Below are 25,113 nucleotides of genomic sequence, written 5' to 3'. Positions count from 1 at the left end.
TATATATATATATATATATATATATATATATATATATATATATATATATATATATATATATATATATATATACATACAATAAATAAACAGTATACATATATTATGTAAACAAAAACTTTTATTTTGGATGGGATTAATCGTTTGACTCTACTTTTAATTATAATTATTATTGTTAATAATTAAATTGAAAAATGAAGTTATATATATATATGTGTGTGTGTGTGTGTGTGTGTGTGTGTGTGTGAACACTGGATAAGGACTTTTTAAACTCGTTTTATAGAGATTGCATTTACATAGAGTTCCTTCTATTAATTCAAGGCCTCGAAAACACTATTTTAAAATATTCAGATATTTCTAGGTTTTCCATAAATGCATAACCCCATATTTAAGTTGATATATACTGTGTATAAGCATCATTTGACACAAATAAATACATCACACACCATATCTGTATCAAAATGATTTTTTTTTTTTTTTTTACTTTGGTGTACAGTCAACATACAGGAGCAGAATGTCCTTTAACAATAGAATAATTATAATAACAACAAGAATTGAAATGACAATATCAATAAAATAGTCAATTCAAATATATTCACACCGGATAACATACTGATAAACACTTGTAAGAAACAGTTTTCAGATGGAATGCTGTTGACCGGACTTCCAGGTGGGTGATTGTCATGTGACTGACACACGCGTTGGTTGTATCCTCACACAATACAGTATGCGCCATCAGTGAAAAAAAAACACACACACATTCTAGTTAAAGTGTTACAAGGAGCCAGGCCACATATTTTTGAGGGGGAAAAAAAAGTCGTCCTTTGGACTTGAACGAAAAGTCATTTCTAAACCTTTGATACAGTGAATGAAATCTAAATTGCAGTGCAGAACACAGTAGCTAATGAGGGAGAGATAAGTTACTCTACAATGGAAGTAGTAACTGTACGATTCCAAAATATAATTTTTTTTAAGGCAAAATAAACCATAAAATGTCAGAGAACCATCTAATATAATTGGCAAACGGTTTAAACCAATAATACTTGTAAATCTAATCAAGCTATGCACTGAAGTTGCTAATGACATTTAGATACCTGCCTTTGTCTATTTAATAAAGGTTTCTATCTGTAAATACAACACATAAGTTTTTACAACACCGAGGTGTCCATTTGATGTGTAATGCGAGAGCTTAAATCTATTTCACCCAAAATGACCTCAAGATAGCCTACTGGTTTAAAGAGAACTCAACACTGATCGTGTACAATGCAAAGTGCCTTTGAAATCTGTATTAAAACTACAGCTTTACTGTAATTAGCATTTAATCCGCATGTATATGTAGCACGTATCCGATGAAATACAGCACAAAGGCACTCATCGGAACAATGAGCATACCTGACATCGAAATTTAATGTTTTATAGCAACTGACGGCCACGAAAAAGAAAAAACAAGGCATTATGCTTTACAATAAATTTCCCGAAAGGCTCTTAATTCTCAACGTGACCTGAGCCGATGTGAACAACCCTGCAGATGAAGAGTTTGCATCTTTTGCATCGCCCAATTTACAAACGTCACGTGGGGTCCAAACGAAACCCGAAAGACGACTTAAACATCCCTGACGTACTTCATTGCTTATAACTACTGGAACATTTCAGACCAATAGAAGGTTTGCGATGTTCATAATCAACTTGAGAATCACTGGGAAGGGCTTTTTAGTAATTGCAGAATCTATCTATGAATAAAGGAGCACAAAGGAAAGGCACAAAGATTACTACAATGGAAACAATACTGGGAACGCAGAACATCATACGATCCTTAGTTTCTCTTAAGTTGTGACTAATCACAGATAACACTTTTCAAGCACTGATTAAAGTCAACATGAAATGCCATTTGCAAAGCATTTACTCCCGTGACGTTACATATTCCTCAGCCAAATACTGTAGTTAGTGGGCGTCGTAGACAATATTGTTCAGTAGTTTGGGGATGGTGAGATTTTGTAATGTTTTTATAAGAAATATGCATTTATTTGATCAAAAATGCAGTAAAAACTACAGAGACCCGAAAGGGACATGCTGATGGGAGGAAAATTAGTATTTTAATGCTTTTGTATTCTCTCGCTAAAGTTCTTCAAATTTTTTGCAAGTGATCAAAGCTTTTTTTTTTTCCCAATAATGCAAAGCTTCTTAGTTTAACACAATACGTTTTTGAGAGAACAAAAATGTTTAACGAGAGATCGCAAAGGATTTACAAGAAATCGCAATTGTTTTATGAGCCACTGCATATTATTTTATGAGATGTGCAAATGTTTTGCAAGAGATCGTAAATGTTTAGCAGACGTCACAAATGTTTTACAAGATTTACAGGAGATTGCGTGTTTTACAAGACATGGCGAATATTGTGTGACGTTGCAAATTTTTGCAGGATCAAATTTTTTTGCGAGAAATCACAAATTTTTTTTTCCAAGAAATCACTTTTTATCAAAAGCCTGCAAATATTTTCCAAGATATGGCAAATGTTTGCAAGAAATCGCAAATATTTTGTGAGCGATCGAGCATTTACATGAGATGGTGAATATTGTGCAACATTGCAATTGTTTTACGAGAGATCACAATTGTTTTGTGAGAGATTTCACATTTTACGAGGGACGGCAAATGTTGTGTGACCTTGCAAATGTTTTACAAGACTAAAGATTTTTTGCAAGATATCACAATTTTTTTTTTAGATTGCAAATATTTTCCGAGATGACAAATGTTGTGCAAGAGATCTCAAATATTTTACAAGTTCTTAAATATTTGCGAGAGATGGCAAATATTGTGCAATATTGCAAATGATTTACAAGAACAAACATTTTTGCGAGAAACTGCAATTGTTTTACGGGAGATCGCAAATATTTAAGGAAATCGCTTTTTTTTTTTTTTTTTCGAAAGCGCAAATATTTTGCAAGAGATGGCAAATTTTGTGTGACCTCACAAATGTTTTATGAGACTGACATTTTTTTTGCAAGAGATTGCAAATACTTTTTTTCGAGATGACAAATGTTGTGCAAGAGATCGCAAATATTTTACACGTTCTCAAATATTTTACGAGAGATGGCAAATATTACACAATATCGCAAATGATTTACAAGAACGAGGAACTGCAAATATTTTGTGAGAGATTTCATGTTTTACAAGAGAGAGGAAATGTTGTGTAACTTCGCAAATGTTTCACATTTTTGTGAGAAATCACCTTTTTTTTTACGAAAGTGCAAATATTTTCTAAGAGATTGCAAATGTTGTGCAAGAGATAGCAAATATTTTATAAGATCACAAATGTTTGCAAGAGATCGCAAATTACGCAAATTTGTGAGAGAAGGTTTCTTGGTGGAATGCAATACTATAATATAAAATTAAAATACAATTTTTATAATTGTACTAATATTGTTTTTCCTCCCATCTCATATTTTCTTCCATTCCCACGTCTCCTGGTGCTCTGTAAAAACAAAAATAATAATGAAATATTTTTACCATCTAAAATAAGAGTTTTCTATTTAAATATATTTGAAAATGTAACTTATTCCTGTGGTGTCAATAAGATAAGATCAGGAACACGTGTTAAGAAAGTGAACAGGATGAATCTTGATTTCATGTTGACTTTAACATTCTATAATGAGGTTCTACTTTTGCAATTAAATTTTCAGTTACTAAATATTTGCATTTGTACTGGACATACATCTTATATAAACCAAAATGAATGGTCTTTCAATAAATGCATAATTTCCTGTAAGTGTACAGTAAAATATAGACATTTCAATTTGGGAAGCCAGCAAAACAATAATGTTCATTGCTCAAAGTTTGAAGTTTAGATGTTCTACCCGTTTGCAAAATGTTAAAGTGGTATGGGGCTGAATTTTGGTCACAATCCAGACATGAGTGTCTGGATGACATAAAAGCTAAAGCTGAGTTACTGGTGTTGGCAAAAACCCGTTGTTTGAAATCGGTCAGTCGGTGCATCACGGCTCTACATTCGGTTCAAGACACGCCCTGTTTTGATTTGGTTAAAGTATGAGGTGAGCATGACGTCCAGAAAGTAGAAGATTCCAGACACATCTTGGCATAAAGTAAAATCCGCTGGGTTCATGCTTGATTATCATGAGGTAATCTGGCTTTGGTGACTTACACCACATGGCAAATGATTTGGTTACAAACACCGAACTGCGTCACAATACTATTACCACCATTTTAAAGCTGAACAAATTTTTTTCTTCTTTTTTTGGTATGAAAATAAAGGAGCTGGAAGGCTATTGCAAGTCTAACTAATAAGATGCCTGGATAGTAAGCCGCATCATAGCTGAGTTGAGGTCCACATGTAGAGGAGCACAGCACAAGCACAGAGATGATGAGCGCTTTGTTTTGACAGTTTGTCCTGTTATCTGTCTGGTTATGTTTGTCTCTCAGAAGCAGGTTTGCATCTACATCAGCTGATCCTTTCCAATGCTTCCTGAAGTGACCAGCGCCAATATAGCGATTTGCTCTGAGGCATTTAGTGCTACCAAACCCGTGGATCTCAAGATATTCTGAGTTTATGCAAAACACTTGAATGGAGGTCGAAAAGTCTCTTCCTCACTTGTGTCGTCTTTGACTGAGTTGTGTGTGATACCAGAGTGTAATAGAGCACAACCGTATGGCTCCAAAAGTAAAAATACCATTCATTTTCTCCACAGAGATTCGAGTCAATCTCACTGCCCATATTTGAACAAATATTTTGCAATAAACTTCAAATATATAGTATACAAAGTCATTTAAATGCATGCTTTGTAATGTTCATCTTGTGGCTCTGAACTCTCTTGGAGTGAATGAATGGAAAAATACTTCTGGAACCAAGGCCACTGCAAAAGCGGGAGTTCTTCTTGCCTTTTGTTTTATGGTCAGAGACTGACCCCTAAATTAAATTCTTGCAAGGACAGATTTTAAGCTTTTTCTACCAGTATTGCAAAACTATTAGGCTCTAATATTCTTAGTATACCTGCATGATGTGCAAAGCTACAAAGGCATATGAACAATAAAGCTATTTCCCTGAAATTAATATGCAATCAACCCTGTGTAAACTTGCATTCATTAGTAGACCTGTAGCGCTAAGGTATATACATCTAATTTGAACGGATGAGTCTCACAAATCCCATCAAGAACATGTCAAAGTCATATTTCACCATAAAAACGAGAAAGAAATAGAAAATGATATTCTGTATAAAGAAAATGCAAAAAAAAAAAATGATGAATCAATCATATTTCCCACAATTTTCATCAAATTAAATATTTAAAAAATTATCATGATATAATATATCTAACATTATTATTCTTTTATTTTTTTATTATTTATTATTCTTATATATAACATAATTATTCTTTTAAATATTTAATGAGAATACTACCTGACTGTTGAAAAAAATACTACGATTAATGTACAAATATGAATTATTATATTTGTATAACTGTAATTGTAATTATATTTGTTGGACCTTCCTTAATTTATGCTGAATTTAATAAAACAAAAGTGCTTAATTAATTATAAATAATGTCATAATTAGGGCTGCAAAGAGGCAGTAAATGTTTGGTGAATTTCCAGAAACTTTCTAGATTTTTTGGGAAATTTTGTGAATTTTAATTTTTTTTGTCCAGAAAGTTTCCAGAAATGTTCTGCCCCATATTTTTAATATTAGAGCGAAATATGACCTAGACATGTTTTTGTGAGATGAACCCGAAAAGCAATGCAACATTTCACTATAGAACAAGAAAATGCACTGAAGTATCTTTCCAAACCATGAATTTTAGAATAGTGAATTTCTGTGGTGTTTTCATTGGGATTCTAATGACTGATAAAAGTGCAAAGCACACTGTAGCAGGTAATGCTCTTCGCACGCTTACTGTAATGCGTCCAGTTTCTGTGTGGTGAGTGTTAGCTGTGTATTGTTGGCTCTCAGTTAGCTGGTCCAGGGTCTGCCAGTGGCATAGTGTGCAGCACCTCGTCCAGCAGCTGCAGCGCCCGGTGCAAATGCACCTCCACCCAGCAGGGGGTGTGCTTGATGCTCTGCCGGGGGTAGTCAGGACCCCAGCCCTTCACGAAGCTCAGGCGCAGGATGCACAGCCTCCGGAGATCATCCACACCAATCCCTGCTGCTGCCGAGAGGCCTGGAAACAAACATTCACAAAGTCAGGCTACAGAAATGACAAGAAAAGCTATTACGTTTATATGATAAAATTTGACCAAAACAGATTTCTATCCAATGTTGACTTATTTTCTGTTGTAAAGTTTCAGATGCAATTGTCAGTTAACTGGTGCTACTTTTATTGCTTTTTTCCCCGTCACATATTTTTTGTAATCATTGTAAATTAGATATCCATCGAAAGCTTCAAAACACTCAAAATTCATCCTTTGAAAACCGTTTTGCATTGCCATGGAAATGGTTCTTTAAATCCTTCTAGTCCCTCTAGTGGGCTGTGTCAAGTGTCATTATACAAAAAAATTTTTTTAATCAAGACTTTGTTCTATTCTTGACAAACCACATTGTTGGAAAAGGTCTGAGTCTCAAGGTTCCATATTTTGTGGTTATTTTGTGACAGACAAATGCTTTCAAAAATTCAATGGAGTTTGGGTGTCACCTGGTGGATATCTTTGGTATAGCGCCTAAACAAAATCTCGCAGGAACCTCAATTTTCGTAATATCAACTTCAAATTTGAAACACAATTTATTTGAACATATGGCTTTGATTTAATACAATTTAGGATTCCAAAATATTTAGTAAAATATTTATTTTATAAATAACATAATTGTACATCATATTTTCTGCACAGTAAACTTGCGTAACGTTTTTACACTTTCATTTTTTAAATAAAAATTTTAACTAAAGTAATATTGCAACAACCAACGACTTTTGTGCCATTGTGTTTATGTTTAAAAGCTGCTTCTACAGAGCACGATCTTGAATGGTTGCCATGTCCACTAATTATAAGCGATGCTTTTTAAGCATGTTAAGGATTGTGTTTGGGCTCGGCTTATAAAGTGATCCAGTTTATGGAGTTAATAAAGTAGGCACCTGCAGGTCCTTGTATTTTGGCATGTGGTGTATTTCCAAAATAATGCGTTTGAAGTCATCATGAGTTCATAATGAGTTTGTTCTATTTGCTCTTTTTTCTAGGAAGATCTGGCAACACTAATGAGTCAAAACATACAACCACATAAAAAAAACATATAATGTGTTTAAATTTGTCATAAAAACCTAGTTGTTCAGTTCGGTTTGGTACACACTGCCTAGAATTTCTGCACCGCCGGGAATGTCTTCCATGTACGACTACTGGTGCAAACTAGAGAAAAGTGATTTTTCTTTTTCAAATATGGATATTTTTCTAACAAAAATGCATCAATTCACTACAGCAGGCCTTAATTCACCCCCCGGAGCCATGTGAGGCATGTTTTATTATGTTGGATTGCGCTTTATTGGACTTGTTTTGGACTGTTGAAAAGAAACAGCCACCCACTGCCATTATAAAGCTTTGAAGTGCCAGGATCATGTTTAATTTAACTCCGATTGCATTCGCCTGAAAGAAGGAAGTCATATACACCTAGGATGCCTTGAGAGTAAATCATGTGGTAATTTTCATTTTTGGGTGAACTAGCCCTTTAAAAGTCCAAAAACCCTCATTTTGAGTTCACGGTGAATGAGGCAGACACTCACTGACTGCAGGAGCGATTCCACCAACACTTCCTGGTCCTGGAATATTCCCTGCCACCGCCGCGGCCTGTGCTGCCGCCGCCGCCTGCGCCGTGGCCGCCTGCTGCTGCATCTGCCTGTGGCACTGCCTGAGGTCAAAGACCTGCAGAAACCAAACAACACACTCACGGCAATGACAAACACAGACCTCGCTGCTGTGTCCTGGAACAACGGCTGACGAGAAGTCATCTGGACAGGCTTAAAAAAAGTCAAGCTCTGGATCAAGCAAATCTAATGTGACAGGAAGCAAAAATACATACAGAGCTCTCAAGTGCACAAAGGTATTCACTGGCCATCGCCAGGGACATATTAGGAGAACTTTTCCTTACATGTTTAAGATGTAATAATAATAACAGCATTATTGCACTACCATGTACTATGAAAACAGACCCAAAAATAATTTTTCAAAAATTAAAAAAAGGAACTTAATATTTTATTTTGTTTGCATTTAAAAATGTATGTTTACTTTATTGTTACATGTAACTACATTTTACATTTTAACTACACAAAAACAATTAAAAAATGTAAATAACTTTTCAAATGGACAAAGACATTGACAAGTTGCTTATTTTTTAAATACTGTTTTTTTGTACACAAAAGGTAACATTTGCTGTTATGCTTAAAATTAAATATTTTTTTCTAATTGATGAATAAATTATTTAAATGCTTGTAGATGCTTTAGTTGCTTTATTTTGTTACATGAACAATGTTTTTAACCACAAAAACATTACTTTTATTAAATAAATTACATAGCAGCCGGTCTAAATTCATCCATTAATTTATGTAATTTATATAAAAATTTCCATCCACTTATTTACATATTCATATCAAAATTCATCATCATTTAAATCATTAAAAAAAGTGATTTATTTAGAATTAGAATTAAATACAAATCAGACAAATTAAATATATCCATTTATTAATGTGAAAAGTGATTTATATTTTAATCGTATTTTGTAATTTGTTTAATCTATGTAGTCTTTTTGTGTGTGTGTGATTTATAATAATACATGCAATATGAAGATAAAATACAATAAAATATACAGTTAAAAAAATTCAAAGCTCAAAACTTCACCCACAAATCCAGTTTTCTACAAAAGTCAATGCTATTTGAACGGCATTATTAACATTGCACATAAATGATTTTAAAAATATGGTGACCCCTTAAGTGTTTCATCTTTGACTTCCACAGTTTTCATGGGTTCATCTTTTACCTTTATGTAGGCCCCTGGGTAGATCTTGTGCACTGCATCTCCGGGCGCTCGACCCGCTTCTCTGTCCAGGTAGTAACTCTGCACAAAGACAGCATGATCGCTCATGCAGCGCATCCACACGTCGCCCTCGCCGCGGCACTCCAGCTGCACTCCTTTACCTATGTGCAACCTGCAGACAGAGAGACAACACACTGAAGCAGAACTGCCTTTACAACATTTCTGCTTCCGTCTGATAGTTACGTAACATAAATAAACATGTAATAACCAAAACCAGATGTGCCTCTGTTGATACGCTTACATTTCATTTCATCAGTTTGTTAAAGCCAGTTATTTCCCGGCTGTTATTCTCACATAATCTGTTTGTTTATTATTGTTCATCACAATGTCAATCTGGCACAGTATGACGCTTTTGAGACGCGTGTGAAGGAAAACATAAAACCTGTGAAATTCATCTATACACAAATAAACATCACACACATACAGCCATTTTGTCTGGATGATATAGCTTGATATTTTTCAGCCTTTTGATGATTTTCATCATCACATATCGATAGATAGATAGATAGATAGATCTATATTTGTTTTTTAACGTCATTTTTTATTTTAGTTTAAGTTCAAATTTTGTGATGTGCTTTGGTACTTTTAGTTGTACTTCAGTTAACGAAATGTATTTTTAATAGTTTTTATTTTATTATTATTATTATTTATAATTTAACACCTCCATTCTAATTCATTCTAAAACTATTTATTTCATTAAATTAAATAAAGCTGAAATAAAATCTAAATATTAAATGAAAAAAATAATAATTCTTAAAAAACTTAATAATTAATAAACAAGTTACTAAAACTGAAATAAGTTACTAAAACTGAACTGTTAAATTAAAACTGAAAAGTTAAATAGAAATAATTAAAATAACAAAAACTAATAAAAATTACAAGCACATAAGATTATTAAAATGTAAATTAATATATAATTTTTTATATAAATATAATAAAAAATTATATAATTTTTTTATTTGTTATATAATTTTATATATTTTAATATTATTAAAAAATAAGTACTGTAATTGTATATAAGCAATATTAAAATAACACTGAATTCACATCTTTAACTTTAACACCACGGTGCAGTGAACTGTAGCCAAAAAGTTATGAATTGCATAAAAAATGCAGTCTGTGCTCTTTTTTTAATGCTTAAATATTTTGTTGATTCTCCACCTTGTTCCAAAAATGTCTTTCTTCAATAGCTTGAAACTGTCTGCATCTCTACCTTTCTTTCTTTGTCTGATGACATTAAAAAATGTATTCCATTCAAGATGTGACAAAAGAATAGTCTACTGGCATTGGTCTTATAAGCTTAATAGCTAATTAAAAAGGACATTAAAATCATTGTCAGATTCACAATGTTGGTTTTACATCTGCAACAAACCAATACGGAGTGAATCATAAATACTGAGTATATGACTCAGCTCTAATAACCACACGGAGATGTTTACTGGCTGGATCAGTGACACATACCTGGCGCGCTCACTGGCGTCTGTGCGGTGCACATTACTGAGCTGACCCAGGCAGAAGCGGTCGCCTCCTGAGGGGTCCACATACCCGTCAATCGTCACCACCGGACAGCTGGACAGCACTTTAAACATCTCCCCCACCTGCACATCCATCTCGAAGTACGAGACGGAGCACCAAAACTCAGGACCTGTGGATGCACTTTTGATCAATTTAATGTGTCCTTGCTGAAAAGAAGTATTCATTTTTTAAATCTCAGACCATTTGAAGGATTTGTATTGTGTGTTTTAGAGGAGATTATATAAAGTATATAAACCTGGATGGTTGGAGACTGGAGGGGGGAAAGATGCTGAACTGTGATGTTGAGACCCTGATAGAGAAAGAAATAATAATGGATTCATTCAGTTCTATTAAAAATAACAGTATATTTGCATACATGTTTGTAGCAATGTTTGAGGTGAGCGTACAGAAGTGTGGGTGATGGAGAGGAGGCTGGTGGCCGCGTCCGTTTTGCTGGGGTCCTACAGGAGTGTAGGAGGCTGTGCTGCTGCCTGTCCAGGTTGCTGCTGCAGCAATTTAAAGATTAGAAAGGTTTTGTATACGAAGCAGTGAAAAGATCATAACACCTAAACAGGCATGACACGACAAGTTTTATCTGTCTGCACTGAAAGAGAAAGTGCATGCCAAAACCACGGCCAATATATGTGATGTTTGATATACAGCTTTATTATTTATTATTAACTGATACTAAAATGATTAAAAGGTTTCATCAATTAAAATAAAGCTGAAGTTAAATCATAAATGCTAGATGAAAAACACAAATTACTAACACTACAACTAAAAAAAAAAATCAAATGTAAAGCTAAAGAAAAATATTTAAAAAGTAACAATAATAAAAATGTCAAAAGCACATAAACAAATTACTAAAATGTAAACAAAATTTTAAAAAAAACTTAAAAATTAAAAAAAAATAAAGAATATAAATAACTTTAATAATACATAAAAAATACTAAAATAATAATAATAATATTAATTGACAGAAACAGGTTTTATTTATTATATAATATAATAGTATAAAAATAATACTTAACTTATTACTACAAGGTATCTGCAGGATTTTTAAAATCAAATTTCAGACTTTTTAAAAAGACCTGCACAAATAAGATTAATACCATATGAGCACTGTAGGGCGATGTCTATGGTAACACATTAAACTGTAAAATGAGTGTAAAAAGTTTTATTTACAGCTTAGATACAGGTTTTCACAAAAACTAAATGTTTCGTAAAATGAAAAACTTCACATTTAGGCCTTTAAACGATTTTTGTTTTTAAGAGATGAGTCAAATGTATCAATTATATTAATTTAAGAGATTAATTATTATATTAATCAACATATAAATATATCTTAATTATTTTTTAGAATTCTTTAGCATTAGCTTCTTGTCGATCCACTGGTTCACATTTATAACTGTGCGTTTGCTGCTGTGCATGTGGGTGGATTTTCACATGGGTCTGAACAAAAACAGCAGACGTGCTTGATGAAAATACAAATTCTGGATACACTTTATTTTCAGGTGTCCTTGTTACAATGTAATCACACATTTAAGTACTGAGTAATATTACTTAACTACATGTACTTACTATATGGTTAGAGTTAGGATTAGGGTTTGGCTTAGGGCTACTTGCATGTACATTTACATTTATTCATTTAGCAGACGCTTTTATCCAAAGCGACTTACAATTGAGGAATACATCAAGCTATTCATCTTAAAGAGGCAAACAGACACAGGAAATGTTCGTAATACCAAGTTTCAAGCATTGTTCAAATAAGTAATAAGTCAAATAGTGTAATTATGCATAATTTATTGTTATTATAACCTCAATCAGAAAACGAAGTACATGTAAACATGGTATTTGTAACACTGGTCAAAAACTCAAATTAACACAAACTTATTTTTATCACCAAATAAATGCATCACTAGTCGCGCTGTGATTGGTTAGGACGTGGTGTGGTACTCACTGTGAAAGGAGCCTTGCGTCTGGGAGTGTTTGGAGCTGTTGTAGCCGTTCTGGTTGGGTGGAGGCTGGGGTGGGACGGGGGTCTGTGGGGGTCCATGTGTGGGGGTGGAGGGGGGAGGTGTAGGGGTCATGACTTGACCCTGAGGAGACGCTATCTGAAGTAAGCCTTCACCGTGACCTCCCTGCATCGGCATCATAGAGCCTGAAGCTGAAAGACATGAGTTTGGAAGAAGACACTGTGATGATTACAACAGCTGTGAGTCCTGAGTGTCCGGTCAGCTCTTACCGGTGGGGGAGAGGGGCATGTTGGAGTAAAGGGTGACCGGTGGAGGTGCGCGGCTGGGTTCTGAAGGCAGCTGTAGAGGAGGCAGTGGCTGGCCGTAGTGGTCCGGAGGAGGGAGTTTCATCGCCCCCTGGTGGTCCTGCTGAGGAGGCAGGCCTGGGGGAACGTCCATCTGGATGCAGTCGTGGCTGTACTCCTCCTTTATTAGTCTGCCAATGGGACCTACATACCAGCCAGAGGACAACTTGAAGTTAACTTGAGTAAATAAAACAAAAAAAAAAAAAAAAAAAAAAAAAAAAAAAAAAAAATTCACAGATTCATTTGGGACTTGATTCTTGTAGGTCAGTGAATCTTTTTTGAACCTGTGTGAAATGGCAAGTCATTTTTTTGTAGAAAAACGTAAAATAACACTGTTTATCATCATTAAATAATTTCGTAACTTTATCTGTTCATTAATAAAGACTTCAAGAAATAAATGTATATTTTTAAAAAATCTATATAATTTATCATTTGATTTATCACTTTAATGTAATAATCTTTTTTTAAGTTAAAAGTCTGATATAATTAAATTTTTAATAACCATGTTCCTTGAACAGCAAATCAGCATATTAGAATGATTTCTGAAGGATTCTATTAACTTTGCATCACAGAAATAAATTACATTTTAACATATATTCAAATAGAAAATGGTCATTTGAAATTGTAATAATATTCTACAATATTACTGTTATTACAGTTTCCGATCAAATAAATGCAGCCTCGGTGAACATAAGAGACTTCTTTCAAAAACAAAATAAATCATTATTCATTATTCTAAACATTTGAACCATAGTGTGTGTGTGTGTGTGTGTGTGTGTGTGTGTGTGTGTGTGTGTGTGTGTATACAGATTTAAAACCATAAGATATAGTTTAATAGTTATGATACTGTTTTTGAAATCAAATCTTTAAAAAACTACAACAAAAAACAACATCAAACAACAACCCCCTAAAAAAAAAAAAAAAATCATAAAAAAAAAATCAAAAAAAAAACACTAAACACAAAAAAAAAATGTGTCTCATATTTTAGAGCAGTCGGTTCAGTTTGGGAAAGAAGTCAATTAAATCTGTGTGTGTGTGTGTGTGTGTGTGTGTGTGTTGAAAGTTAGTCAGCTAGATCTATTTATGTGTGTGTGTGTGTGTGTGTGTGTGTGTGTGTGTGTGTGTGTGTGTGTGTGTGTGTGTGTGTGTGTAGAAATTCAGATGTAACCCCTTTGTAATCATTAACATTTTCAAAATAACTGTAATTTAATTACACTTTTTTTTCTCAGTAACTGTAACTGATTAGTATTACATTTATTTTGTAATTAAATTAGGAAATTCCTTTACATGTAACTAGTTCCTCCCCGACACTGATTATTGCATAACTTACCCGTGTTTTGAAGACTGAGGCCAACTGAGATGAGAGAAAAACAAGAGGAAAACTTATTACAGCATGTAAACCTACAACAACATGACATCATGAAACGATAGGACAACACAACACTCGTTCACACAGCTCAGTAATGTCGAAGGACAGCAGACTCACCGATGCCTGGTGACACCACTCGCTCATAATGGTAAGGGTTCACACAGACATTATCGTACTTGAGGTCGAATGCGTACTGACAGAATTTCACATGCTTCAGCTCGTTCTTGTGAAGGTCGGGCCAGCGCCACAACCGCGCGTAGATTACATGAGGAAAACCTTTACGACCGGCAACCTACCGAAAGAAAACATGAGGAAAAAAGAAGAGGATTATACGATCCAAAACAATACAAGTTTATTTGTATAGCACCTTTAAAAACCACTGGTGTTGACCGAAGTGCTTTACAAGGCTAAAAGAGACAGACAATAATGACACAAAACATTTAAGCACTAGAAGGAAATTGTAGCATTATAATACTGAAGGAAAAATAATCTGTGAAGTACTGCACAATCATAATGTAGATATTAACCAGTCATGGGACATTTTTCAAACCAATTAAAACGTTGAATGTTCCAAGCGTTAATATAAAACCTGTATTAGTGTTTTAAATATTTCACACAATTAAACACAATTAAATTCAGATCACTTTCTAAATTATTGTCAAAATGATGCAGCCATGCGCCGTGATACCTGAAACATTTAATTTGATTATTTTCATAATCATTAAAGCATGCCTTGTTTTAAAGCAAAACACAAATCAAATTTAATCTATTACTGAATTATGTGCTCAATAGTGTTATTTTAATATTATTTCCTAACCAATTATAGTTTAGGAAATTATAATAAACTACAATAAATTGTAGCATTTATATTTTCAGTTTTCATTTTAAATTTGGCTTAAGTTTTAGTAATTTTATGTGCTTTTTAATGTTTTTTAACAATAATTCTACCTAGCATATTTAATTTATTATTATTCAATTATTTTAATGTATTATGCATTATATTAATAAATGTTTACATTTATATTAATGAATTTCAGTTTTTTATTTTTCCATCTGATATTTATATTTTATTTTATTTCAGCCTTATTTCAATAAATTTCAAAGCTACATTTCAAAGCTTTAGTTAATAATAATAATATTGCATTTAATGTATTATAATGATGTTTTTTTAGTGCTGCCAAACGATTAATCGCATCAAAAATAATATTCTTTGTTTACACAATATATGTGTCTGTACTGTGCATATTTATTATGTATATATAAATACAAACACAAAGTATATATTTTGAAAATATTTACATGTATATATTTACATTCATACAATTTATATTATGTATAAATATATTTAAAATATGAACATAACATTTTTCTTAACTATATACAACTATATGTGTTTGCATTTATATATACATAATAAATGTACACATTCCACACACATACATTATGTAAACAAAGACTTTTATTTTGGATGCGATTAATCACGATTAATCGTTTGACAGCGCTACTTTTATACATATTAGCATATTTAAACTGTGTGAAATACATGTGATTTTAAAATCACAATTTTTAAAACCTAAATTTTTACGTTTTATATAATGTAATTCATTTTAGTTGACTATCGATTCCTCACACTGGAGTTGTTCGCATTGTTTTAAATTTTACTTTCGGCCTGCGTGTCTATTATTGACAGATGGGAAGCGAGATCAGGAACTGAAAAAACTCATGTCGCCCATACGAGTGATGATGTGGCTCAGTGCATTGGATCATATGACCAAACGCAACGCCACTCTGACAAGCACAAGTCAAAAATGTTTTAACACAGCACGTATGTGACAGGAACGCAGTAGTATGACAAAAGAGCGTCACATGATCCTGAAAGCACATTGAGAGTAAGGTCATGTGTTGAGTTTTGAGTGTGTATCACAGCTGCAGGAGGACGTGTGTGTGATATGATAATCCTCTGTAGATTAACACTAGAGGCATGACGCTACAGTTGTGCGCTAGCAGCATGATACGAGAGAGAGCTGAGCAGAGGGATAAATCCAGCTGTCAGTGCCATTTAGGCAGACACACTGAAACACAGACACAAATGTGGTGGGGGTGCAAACCAAAAGGTCCAGGGTTCAACCCCCAGAGCGGACAATAGAGTCTCGCTGGTCACTAAAGCCTACGTACACCAGCTGGACATCTCCATGACATTACACACTCAAATTATACATTACCTTATATATACACAAATGCTAAATTTACATTAAAACTTGAAAAGCCAACTTTATAAAACCTACATATTGAAACACATCTGACAAACATTGGTGAACATGTTCTGATGAATAATACTACCAAACATCTACTAACGCAATAACCATGTGCTAGTGATTTTACTGTGGTTTTGGGATGTTGTTGCTTTAGAAAACGCTCAAAATTCCCGTAACGTAGAGATATGTATCGGGGGTGAAATCCACAATTATGAAGATCATCTTGTGAGATTTTTTATGTTTATTTCTAAATATCAAAAATTATGTTTACTTACATTCATTCATTGTGGAACAAAATGTAGGAATATTTCTCATTCCCGTTTAACAGCATGAAATATCTTGATGCATATCAACATCCAAACCAGAAAGAACCAGAAAGAGATGTTAAATGTGGTCAAATCAGTGTTAAACATGACCTTGAGATTTATATAAGCTACTAGTGAAAAAGAAGCACACTATAATATAAAACAATACAGTAGGTGCCACTTTTTTTTAATATGTATAGTAGTTTTATATAATAATATAGTATTATTTTAAATAAGTATAAAAAATGTATTGTTAGGCACACTGTACTTATTGTGTTCAATAATAATAATAAATTTATATAATAATAAAATAATAATATAAAAAAATATAAAAAAATAATATTAACATAACATTTTCACATAGTAGTTTTATATAATAATATAGTATTATTTTAAATAAGTATATTAATGTAATGTTTTCAGACCATTTTTGCATGTTAATTGCAATTAAATTAAACATTTTTATTAAATGCATGGCTGACCTTTAGAGTGCTTTTTGACGCAATTAGGATTTCATAATAACTTCTATTGTCTTCTATTGAAATCTGGTTAAAATGTACTGCTGAATGCACTGACAAACAATTATGATAAACTAAAACATAATTTAAATGTAATTTCTATTGAATCTTGTATGTCATGTATTTACATATATTTGTAATTGCACATTGGTAATGATGAAGTTGCAATTTAGCACATTACATTAACATTAAATATTAAATACATAAATTAATTGTGCATTTAATGTTAATATATTAGCATTAAATGAAATGTTGAATAACACACTACAGTCAAAATTATAATCATGCACTTTACATGTGCTTTAGTATGTTAGTCAATACAATAAAATAAGTGCATTTCTTTAATGCATGATAAAACATTATTAAAACATAATGATTTAAATAAACGTACTTGAAAGTCTAAATTTAAAAAATATTTAAAAATCCTATACCAAGTAATAGTTCATAACTATAGATTACATCATAAAGATTCATACTTGATGCAATAATAATGTTTGTGATAAGAATATTGGTGATAAACAGATAGTCAGAGGTGTGTGTGTATCATACAGCTATTTGCACCAGATCCTCTGTTACTGCACATACATGGCTTTTTTCCCATGTGTTGCCTGGATATCATCACATCTTGTGTGTAAAGAATAGCATGGACTCTCTACCAGCAGCCCTTCTACACAGAGGAAAAAATAGACGGCCTTAAGTTAACCCGGCCCCTTTCCTGTGTTTTAGACAAAACAACCTTCCCAGCCTCTCCTCCACCCCTCCCTCTATATCTGCCCATACGAAGGGGTGGGGAAACTGCGCAGACGGCGTCCTTCTCCTTATAAACCACCACTTTAACTTTGAGGTTGTTGAGGTTTACAGTCAAAGGCCTTGTGATGAATGTCTCTCTTTGTAGCTGCTGTCAATCATCTAGTATCCATGGAGACCGATGCTACAGGCAGGAGGCTACTAGGATTGGCTGAAGCTGCGACTGCATCCGTCTCCAATATGAAAGCCGTATGTTCAGATGGTGTGGATGCGATTAGCGCCGGGCCTCAAAGCAACACCCAATCACTACGTTTATTCAACGGACAATGCCTTGATTATTTACATTGTCTGGCTTTATTTATCGTAGGATTCACAAATAGATTAGGGGAAACACAATTGTGTGAACAATGTAGGAAAACACACTTTCCAAAGTTATTCTGGACTGGGGAAAGGGAGTTTATACAGTGGTTGACCGATATGAGCTTTAAAACGGCCGATGCCAAAGCCGATATCTATAGAGCGGGGCAGATGATGAATCTTAGATAGACTCTACAAACCTTTTTTGTATTTTCTGGGCTGTTTTTCTGTGGTATGGATTTAAATAAGGTCAAATGTATTTGCCATCAATACAAGTTCTATGTGTGGTTTTATTCAAAAATTTGGGGTCAGTAAGATTTTTCTTTCTTTTATTTTTTATACAGTTATTCATTAATTTAATCAAAGGCGACAGTAAAGACATTTTTAATGTTAAGCTAATTATCATGTTTCTTGAGCATTAAATCTGTATATAAGAATGATTTCTGAAGGATCATGTGACACTGAAGACTGGAGTAATGATGCTGAAAATTCAGCTTTGCATACAAAAAAATCTATTTTATTTTTAAACATATGTAAATAATGTTTTTTATTTTAAATGGTAGTAATATTTCACAATATTACTGTCTTTACTGAATTTATGATCAAATAAATGCAGCTTAGGTGAGAGACTTCTTTCAAAAATATTTTTTAAAAATTACCCACACCAAACTTGGGAGGAGGAGTGTACATAATACACGATAAAATTTATTGATCATAAATTAGATGTGAATTTTATTATTTTACACAATATTTACTCAGAAAAGAGAATCAGTCTGCTGTAGTATGCGTGAACAAAATGTTATTTACATTTTTTTTACTTTGTTTAGTTTAATTCGTGTTCCATTTGTAACAGCTGTCATACATTAATGTAACAACAGAATTATGACCGAAACATTGCTACCTCCATAAAACATTGGATTTCTTAAAAATTTGAAACCATTTGGGTATTTATTTATTATTATGCTTTATTTTCTCTTTTACATATTTACAGTATATTACGCTTCTTTCCTTTCTTTTTTTTTTTAAAGTACATTTACATTTAGTCATTTAGCAGACGCTTTCATCCAAAGCGACTTACAAATGAGGACAATGGAAGCAATCAAAATCAACAAAAGAGAAAAGATATACAAGTGCTATAACAAGTCTCAGTTAGCTTAAATGCAGTACACGTATTAAAGGCTTTTTAAATAATATAATAAATAAAAAGAAAACAGATAGAATAGAAAAAGATATTATACATACATAAAGATAGTATACATTGTTTATTGACAGCACTAAATGGCTGTTGGGTAAGTTACTCAAAAAAAGTAATCCACTACAAATTACTAACTACTTCTTTAAAATTGTAATTTGATTGCATTACTTTCAGTTAATTAAGTTATCAAACCTAAAAAAATACACTACAAAGATAAACTCATAGTTCTTTCTTTAATTTAATATTGACTGAAAAATTACATAAGTATTATTTGTATACACTCCCAGTATCAACAAAACTTTTTTTTAAATAAGTAAAACAAATAGGGTGCACTTTCTGCATTCTCAGTCTCCGTGAATATCTTCCTGAAACAAGTCACTAAAATGAACGAAAATGACATGAGAAATACAGTATATCTAACGAAAGCTAGAAGTGTCTATTATTAAATGAAGAAAGTCACATTGAAAACAAATAATCCGTATGAAACCAACGCGAGCTACAGTCTTTCCCGTCTGAGCTCACCTATAATGTGATCATGCCACGCACATCGCGATTTAAGATAATCATCCACGCGAAACGTCATCGCCTCCGTAAACAAAGAAAGATTCAAGTTCATCTTGGCTACTTTTCCTTTTTGGAAGAAGATGCACTGTGAGGAATAAAGCCTTGAATTGTGACGCCGACACAGCTTAATGCAGTGGATGATCTCATACATAAAATTCTACACTTTTTTTACTTATATTAGAGTTACTGTGACATAAACTTGTACACATTCACTTGTTGAACTTTTCCCAAACTATAATGCTAAAATATGTTGAGTGCAACATTTTGAAATATGATAGGCAACCTTTCATTGCATCTAAATGTTGTAGGACTCATCTACAGTTTACCTGGCATTCTCCGGTAATTTATTAAAGGGCATTTTGACACGCAAAACTTAATTTTTTTCTCATATTTTTTTAAAACTGCATTTTTTAACTTAAGTAACATAATATTATTGACATTAGTAACTATAATCAAATTACATCAATTTAAAATGTAACGCATTACTTTACTGCATTACCAGGAAAAGTAATTAGATTACAATATTACTGCGTAACGTGTTATACCCAACTCTGCAAATAATCAACTTGGCCAATTAAGCCTATTGCTAGTTTTTTGTGACAAAGACACATCCTCACCGACCAGGTCCCATGAAACCCTTTAAACACCTTTACCGCTGTGTCATGTCCAATCAAACCTTCACATTGACAGAATGACAGCCTAAAACAGCAATTCAGTGCCTGTCTGAAAAAGCCATCTAACACCGAGTAAAGCAGACGAGAAAAACCTGCCAAATGAAGACATGACTCATCCATTCAGCCTTAACATTTGGAGGGATTCCTGTAATTCAGTGCATTAAAGCGAATGTCAATGGTTGAACATCAGTTACTGTAAGCGTGGTTCACCTGTAGGCGTCCGTCCAGCGTCCTCTGGATGGTCACGCACTTGCTGGGATGGACTCCGTTGGTGGTGATGGCAGTGATGAGGGAGTCCAGCTCGTCCTTCTTCTCCTTCAGTTTCTTGACCAGGCTCTCGATGGCACGCTTGGCGAAGCCCTCGTTTTCGCCGCCCTGCCTGTGGCACATGAGGCTGTGCACGATACTGAGGCAGGCGTCATTACTGTTGGGAGGGTTCACGGACATCCTGCTGCTCTGACAGATGGGAAAACAGAACAGCAGCATCAACACACGACTCATACACGCTGTATCTAGTGTGCCAGCACACTGTCAGTGCTGTAGTAATGCTTCATGGACATTAGTGGTAGACTCGCTCAATATATCATAGCTATAATTATGCTGTTTCCTAAAATAGTTTGCCCAAAAATTAAAAATTCTGTCATTAATTACTCACCCTCATGTCGTTCCAAACCCGTAAGAGCTTCATTCATCTTCGAAACATGAATTAAGATATTTTTGATGAAATCTGAGAGCTTTCTGACCCTCCATAGACAGCAATGCAACTAAGACATTCAAGACCCAGAAAGGTAGTGAGGACATCGTTAAAATAGTCCACGTGTCATCAGTGGTTCAACTGTAGCAAATAAAGCTAGGAGAATACTTTTTGTGTGCAAAGAAAACAAAAATATAACAGCTTTATTCAACAATTTCTTCTCAGTCTTTGAACACTGATGACACATGGACAATTTTAACGATGTCCTCACTACCTTTCTGGGCCTTGAAAGTGTCAGTTGCATTGCTGTCTATGGAGGGTCAGAAAGCTCTCGGATTTCATCAAAAATATCTTAATTTGTGTCCCGAAGATGAACGAAGCTCTTACGGGTTTGGAACGACATGAGGTTGAGTAATTAATGACAGAGTTTTCATTTTTGGGTGAACTATCACTATAACTGTGCATGTCTTTTTAATTCCTTTTCCTGAATGTCAAGATGATGCTCTGTCATTTTGTATTGTTGTATTACATTTTGTATAAAATGTCAATCTTGTGGCAGTTTGATCAAATAATGAGTCAAAAAAAGATAATTTGTCACACTGGGAATGGAAGTTAAGTGCATTGGATTATGGGATACAGTATTCCATACAGTGTGTTTTTCATATTACTGCACATCGTCTGCTCCATGTATACAAAAACTGCATGTTTGTTACAAAATACTGCGGAAATAGTAAGAGTAGTAAATTAGTATGCAATTCCAAATATTCCAAATGTTTAAAAAAAAGCCAAAAAGCAGTAGCATTTAGTGTAAGGAGCCAGCCAACAAGTGGCTTATGCTGCCTTCAAGTTCACATGGGAAACTCATACTTCCAAGTCAGACATTTGTTATAATGAATTTGCATTTAAGATTTAGCCTAAACAAAACAAAGCAATTGTGAACAGTAGGCCCCAAAAGTATATCTGAATTCACATTGATAACATGACTGAAACACAGCATGTAAAAACAAGGTTACTTGCATTATTCCCTGCAGAATTGCTATCCTCTCACTGATCTCTATAGGTTACAGATAGGCCTGTGATATCTATGTTATAGATCAGTGTTTCCGCAATGTTCCCCTTGCAACGTCACACCTCGTGTTTTATCAAGAAATTTGATTTTCTGCCCTCGCAAATATGACTTTGCTTGGTCAGAACGTGTAATTATGACACTTCCGACTCCACCTGAAGGCCACATACTCCCAGTTTTCCACTCACAATAAACTAAAATAGGAAAAAAAAGTGTTTTAATATAAAAAAAATTAAAAGTTTTAACTGCATATGCTGCAAGTGACCGAGGCGGTTTATCCAGCAGTGATGAACTTCTCTGTACACGAGAAGCAGAACTTCATGTTTCGGTGATGAAAACCCCTGTGATCATTGCATGAGATGTTGCAAGTGCAGAAGTGCAAGATTTGTAGAGTGCAGTGGTAATGGAGAGATGGTGACGGATCCTGACACTTCAGATCTCTGAGCATCCTCAGCTCTAATCTGGGGGGAGCGTCTCTGAGACCCTTATTATCAGACTCAGCGCAAGTGGCCCTTGAGGGGCAGAGCACCAGAGGAACAACTTTACATTAAGACTCTCACAGAATACACAATGCTGCTATCAGATGAAGGGTTTTCATATTTGAGAAAGCAGTTTCTTTTTAGTTTCTTCTGACAGAAACACTCATCCATTATTCCTCTCTCTTCATATCTGGGTGTATTACTCTGTTATTTCATCATTTGTAGTACAGTGCACTTGACTAAAGCATGGCGGCCTGATTCTAGAGGACATTTGGTTCCAAACCCAGCTTTTGATATCACATAATAACGAAACCCCAAGGTTTACGGTCCCATTTTAAGACGCAGACTTACATTAACAGATTTAACATGCAATATTGTATATATTTCATGACATAGTCATAACATTAGGCCTAATTCAATAGTAAGCCCTAATGTTAACACCTCATCCAACACATTCCCGGCGTACTATAGGATAATATGACAGCTCATTAAATGTCATGCAAAGTTAAAGCCTAACTGTTGACTGCTCTGCAGGCATGCAAACAAACGCAGCGGCCACATGACGTCATCGAGTCCGCCGTCTAAATGTTACACGCGCTCGCGCAGGATAAGAGCAAGTTAAGGTGACATGCAAACTAACGACCCAGTGGGGTTAATAAAATCAAGGCGAACTGTTGAATGAACGAACAGCCTCCTGCTCGAGAACTTGTTGTGAGAGGCTGGACATGTCAGCGTCTCGAGACAGTGTTCAAACGCTAGACAGTAACTAAATATTTAAAAGCTCAGACGAGGGCAAAGATGAGTTATTACGACACGGCCAGCCGCAATATTCTTCTTAAACGAGCGAAAGGTATCGCTCAGTTTCTGATACGGTCTCGACCGGTGCAACGTGCCTATAGAAATGAATAAAATATATGCACAAGAAAATGTTACAATACTCACACATCGGTCGTATTGTCGGAGAATAGCGAAAAGCTGTCTTCTGGACAAGGACGGAGAGGTAGTAAATCGTGCCCCCTTCCCCCTCCAACATCTAATCTGAGTGTATCGGAGTCGATAGCGGAGTATCAGGCTCGGTGTCTCCGCATCCTGGCCGCTCGCTACAATAACAAAAGCGGGTAGACATTGTGCGCTGAGCGTCTCGCCCGGATCCAGCCAATAGGAGGGCGAGTCTCAAAAGGAAGGCGGCGCTCAGCCAATCACGACGCGGCTCTCACGGCTGGGCCCCCGGGCCGAGGTCTGTCTGGGTCGCGTCTGGAACTGACATCTCGGCGCGACTGTTTTTTTAAGGTGGCGCCGCTGAGATTACTCCGCCCTGTATCGGCTCTCCCCGCCCCATTCATCCCTCCTCAGTTCCCATCGATGATTGAAATTTACAACACAGGTTAATAATAAAATTTATAATTTTATTTGGAAGAATAGGTGCTTTAAATGCTATTGACTCTGAAGATTCTAACTGTTTTTAAAATTAAATGGATGCAGAATTATATTAAATCTAATAACAAAATTGGCGGTATTAAATTTCTCCTCAGTAACTTTGATATTAATAAAATCCCCATTAAGCTGTCTAACTTTCATAGGCAAGCTCTGTTATCCTGAGTGCTGGTATACAAACACAGTTATTATGATAAGTCTTTAGAAAATAAAATTTGTTTTTCTTCTTAATTTGTTTATTATCAGGGAAATATTACATTCATAAATGTCAATTGGCAAAAAATACACCTAGTTTTATACAATTTAAATTTGAGCTTTGTCAATATCTTAAATCATTGGAGGGTGTAAGGAACAGCAAAGCAAAAAAGACTTTAAACTGCGGCAAGGCCTTGAAATTCTATCCATTTTAAGAATTTTTGTATTTATATTGTAGATAGAGATATGGATTTGACTTCAATACCCCTGTGTATATAGTTATTCATCCTTTTATTTTTTGTCTTTAGTGGGTTTTTTATTTATTTTTTTAAATTATTAATTTATTTATTATTAGTTTTGTAATTTATATGTATGTTTTTACTGATTTTTTGTTTTTGTTATTATTAATCCG

At 34.2% G+C, this 25,113-nt stretch overlaps 1 protein-coding gene across 4 annotated transcripts; it reads right to left on the bottom strand.

Annotated features, from left to right (window-relative positions):
* Positions 1–447: 447 nt before the first annotated feature.
* On the bottom strand, positions 448–24,325 carry LOC109104067 (mothers against decapentaplegic homolog 4-like). 4 transcript variants are annotated; one of them, XR_006157188.1, is made up of 13 exons: positions 24,015–24,325; positions 21,044–21,289; positions 14,336–14,510; positions 14,180–14,203; positions 12,775–12,993; positions 12,490–12,696; positions 10,937–11,035; positions 10,786–10,839; positions 10,476–10,659; positions 8,958–9,126; positions 7,708–7,846; positions 5,899–6,162; positions 448–3,466 (listed from the first exon to the last, which is right to left on the bottom strand). XR_006157188.1 is itself a non-coding variant. In XM_042744742.1 (12 exons), the coding sequence occupies exons 2-12, from the start codon at positions 21,278–21,280 to the stop codon at positions 5,951–5,953; spliced, it is 1,719 nt and encodes a 572-aa protein (XP_042600676.1). In that variant the 5' UTR covers positions 21,281–21,289; positions 24,015–24,325; the 3' UTR covers positions 448–5,950. The 4 variants fall into 4 exon arrangements, 3 of the variants coding, with proteins under 3 accessions (XP_042600676.1, XP_042600679.1, XP_042600678.1); XM_042744742.1 differs by having other exon boundaries at positions 448–6,162; XM_042744745.1 differs by having other exon boundaries at positions 448–6,162; positions 10,937–11,032.
* Between the last annotated feature and the right edge of the window lie 788 nt (positions 24,326–25,113).

This window comes from Cyprinus carpio, chromosome B19 (genome assembly GCF_018340385.1).
Source record: "Cyprinus carpio isolate SPL01 chromosome B19, ASM1834038v1, whole genome shotgun sequence".
Classification (NCBI taxonomy): Eukaryota; Metazoa; Chordata; class Actinopteri; order Cypriniformes; family Cyprinidae; genus Cyprinus; species Cyprinus carpio.
The sequence above is the reverse complement of the archived record's forward strand: the minus strand, read 5'-3'. Positions and strand labels throughout refer to the sequence as shown.

Bases quoted from the DNA above. Each gene is read 5' to 3' on its own strand.
- LOC109104067 (XM_042744742.1), bottom strand. From the start codon at position 21,280: ATGTCCGTGAACCCTCCCAACAGTAATGACGCCTGCCTCAGTATCGTG. The intron at 14,204-14,335 runs GTGAGTCTGCTG...CTCTCATCTCAG, and splicing joins AGTGGTGTCACCAGGCATCG to TTGGCCTCAGTCTTCAAAAC. The intron at 10,660-10,785 runs GTTTATATACTT...GTGCATCCACAG, and splicing joins TCCAGTCTCCAACCATCCAG to GTCCTGAGTTTTGGTGCTCC.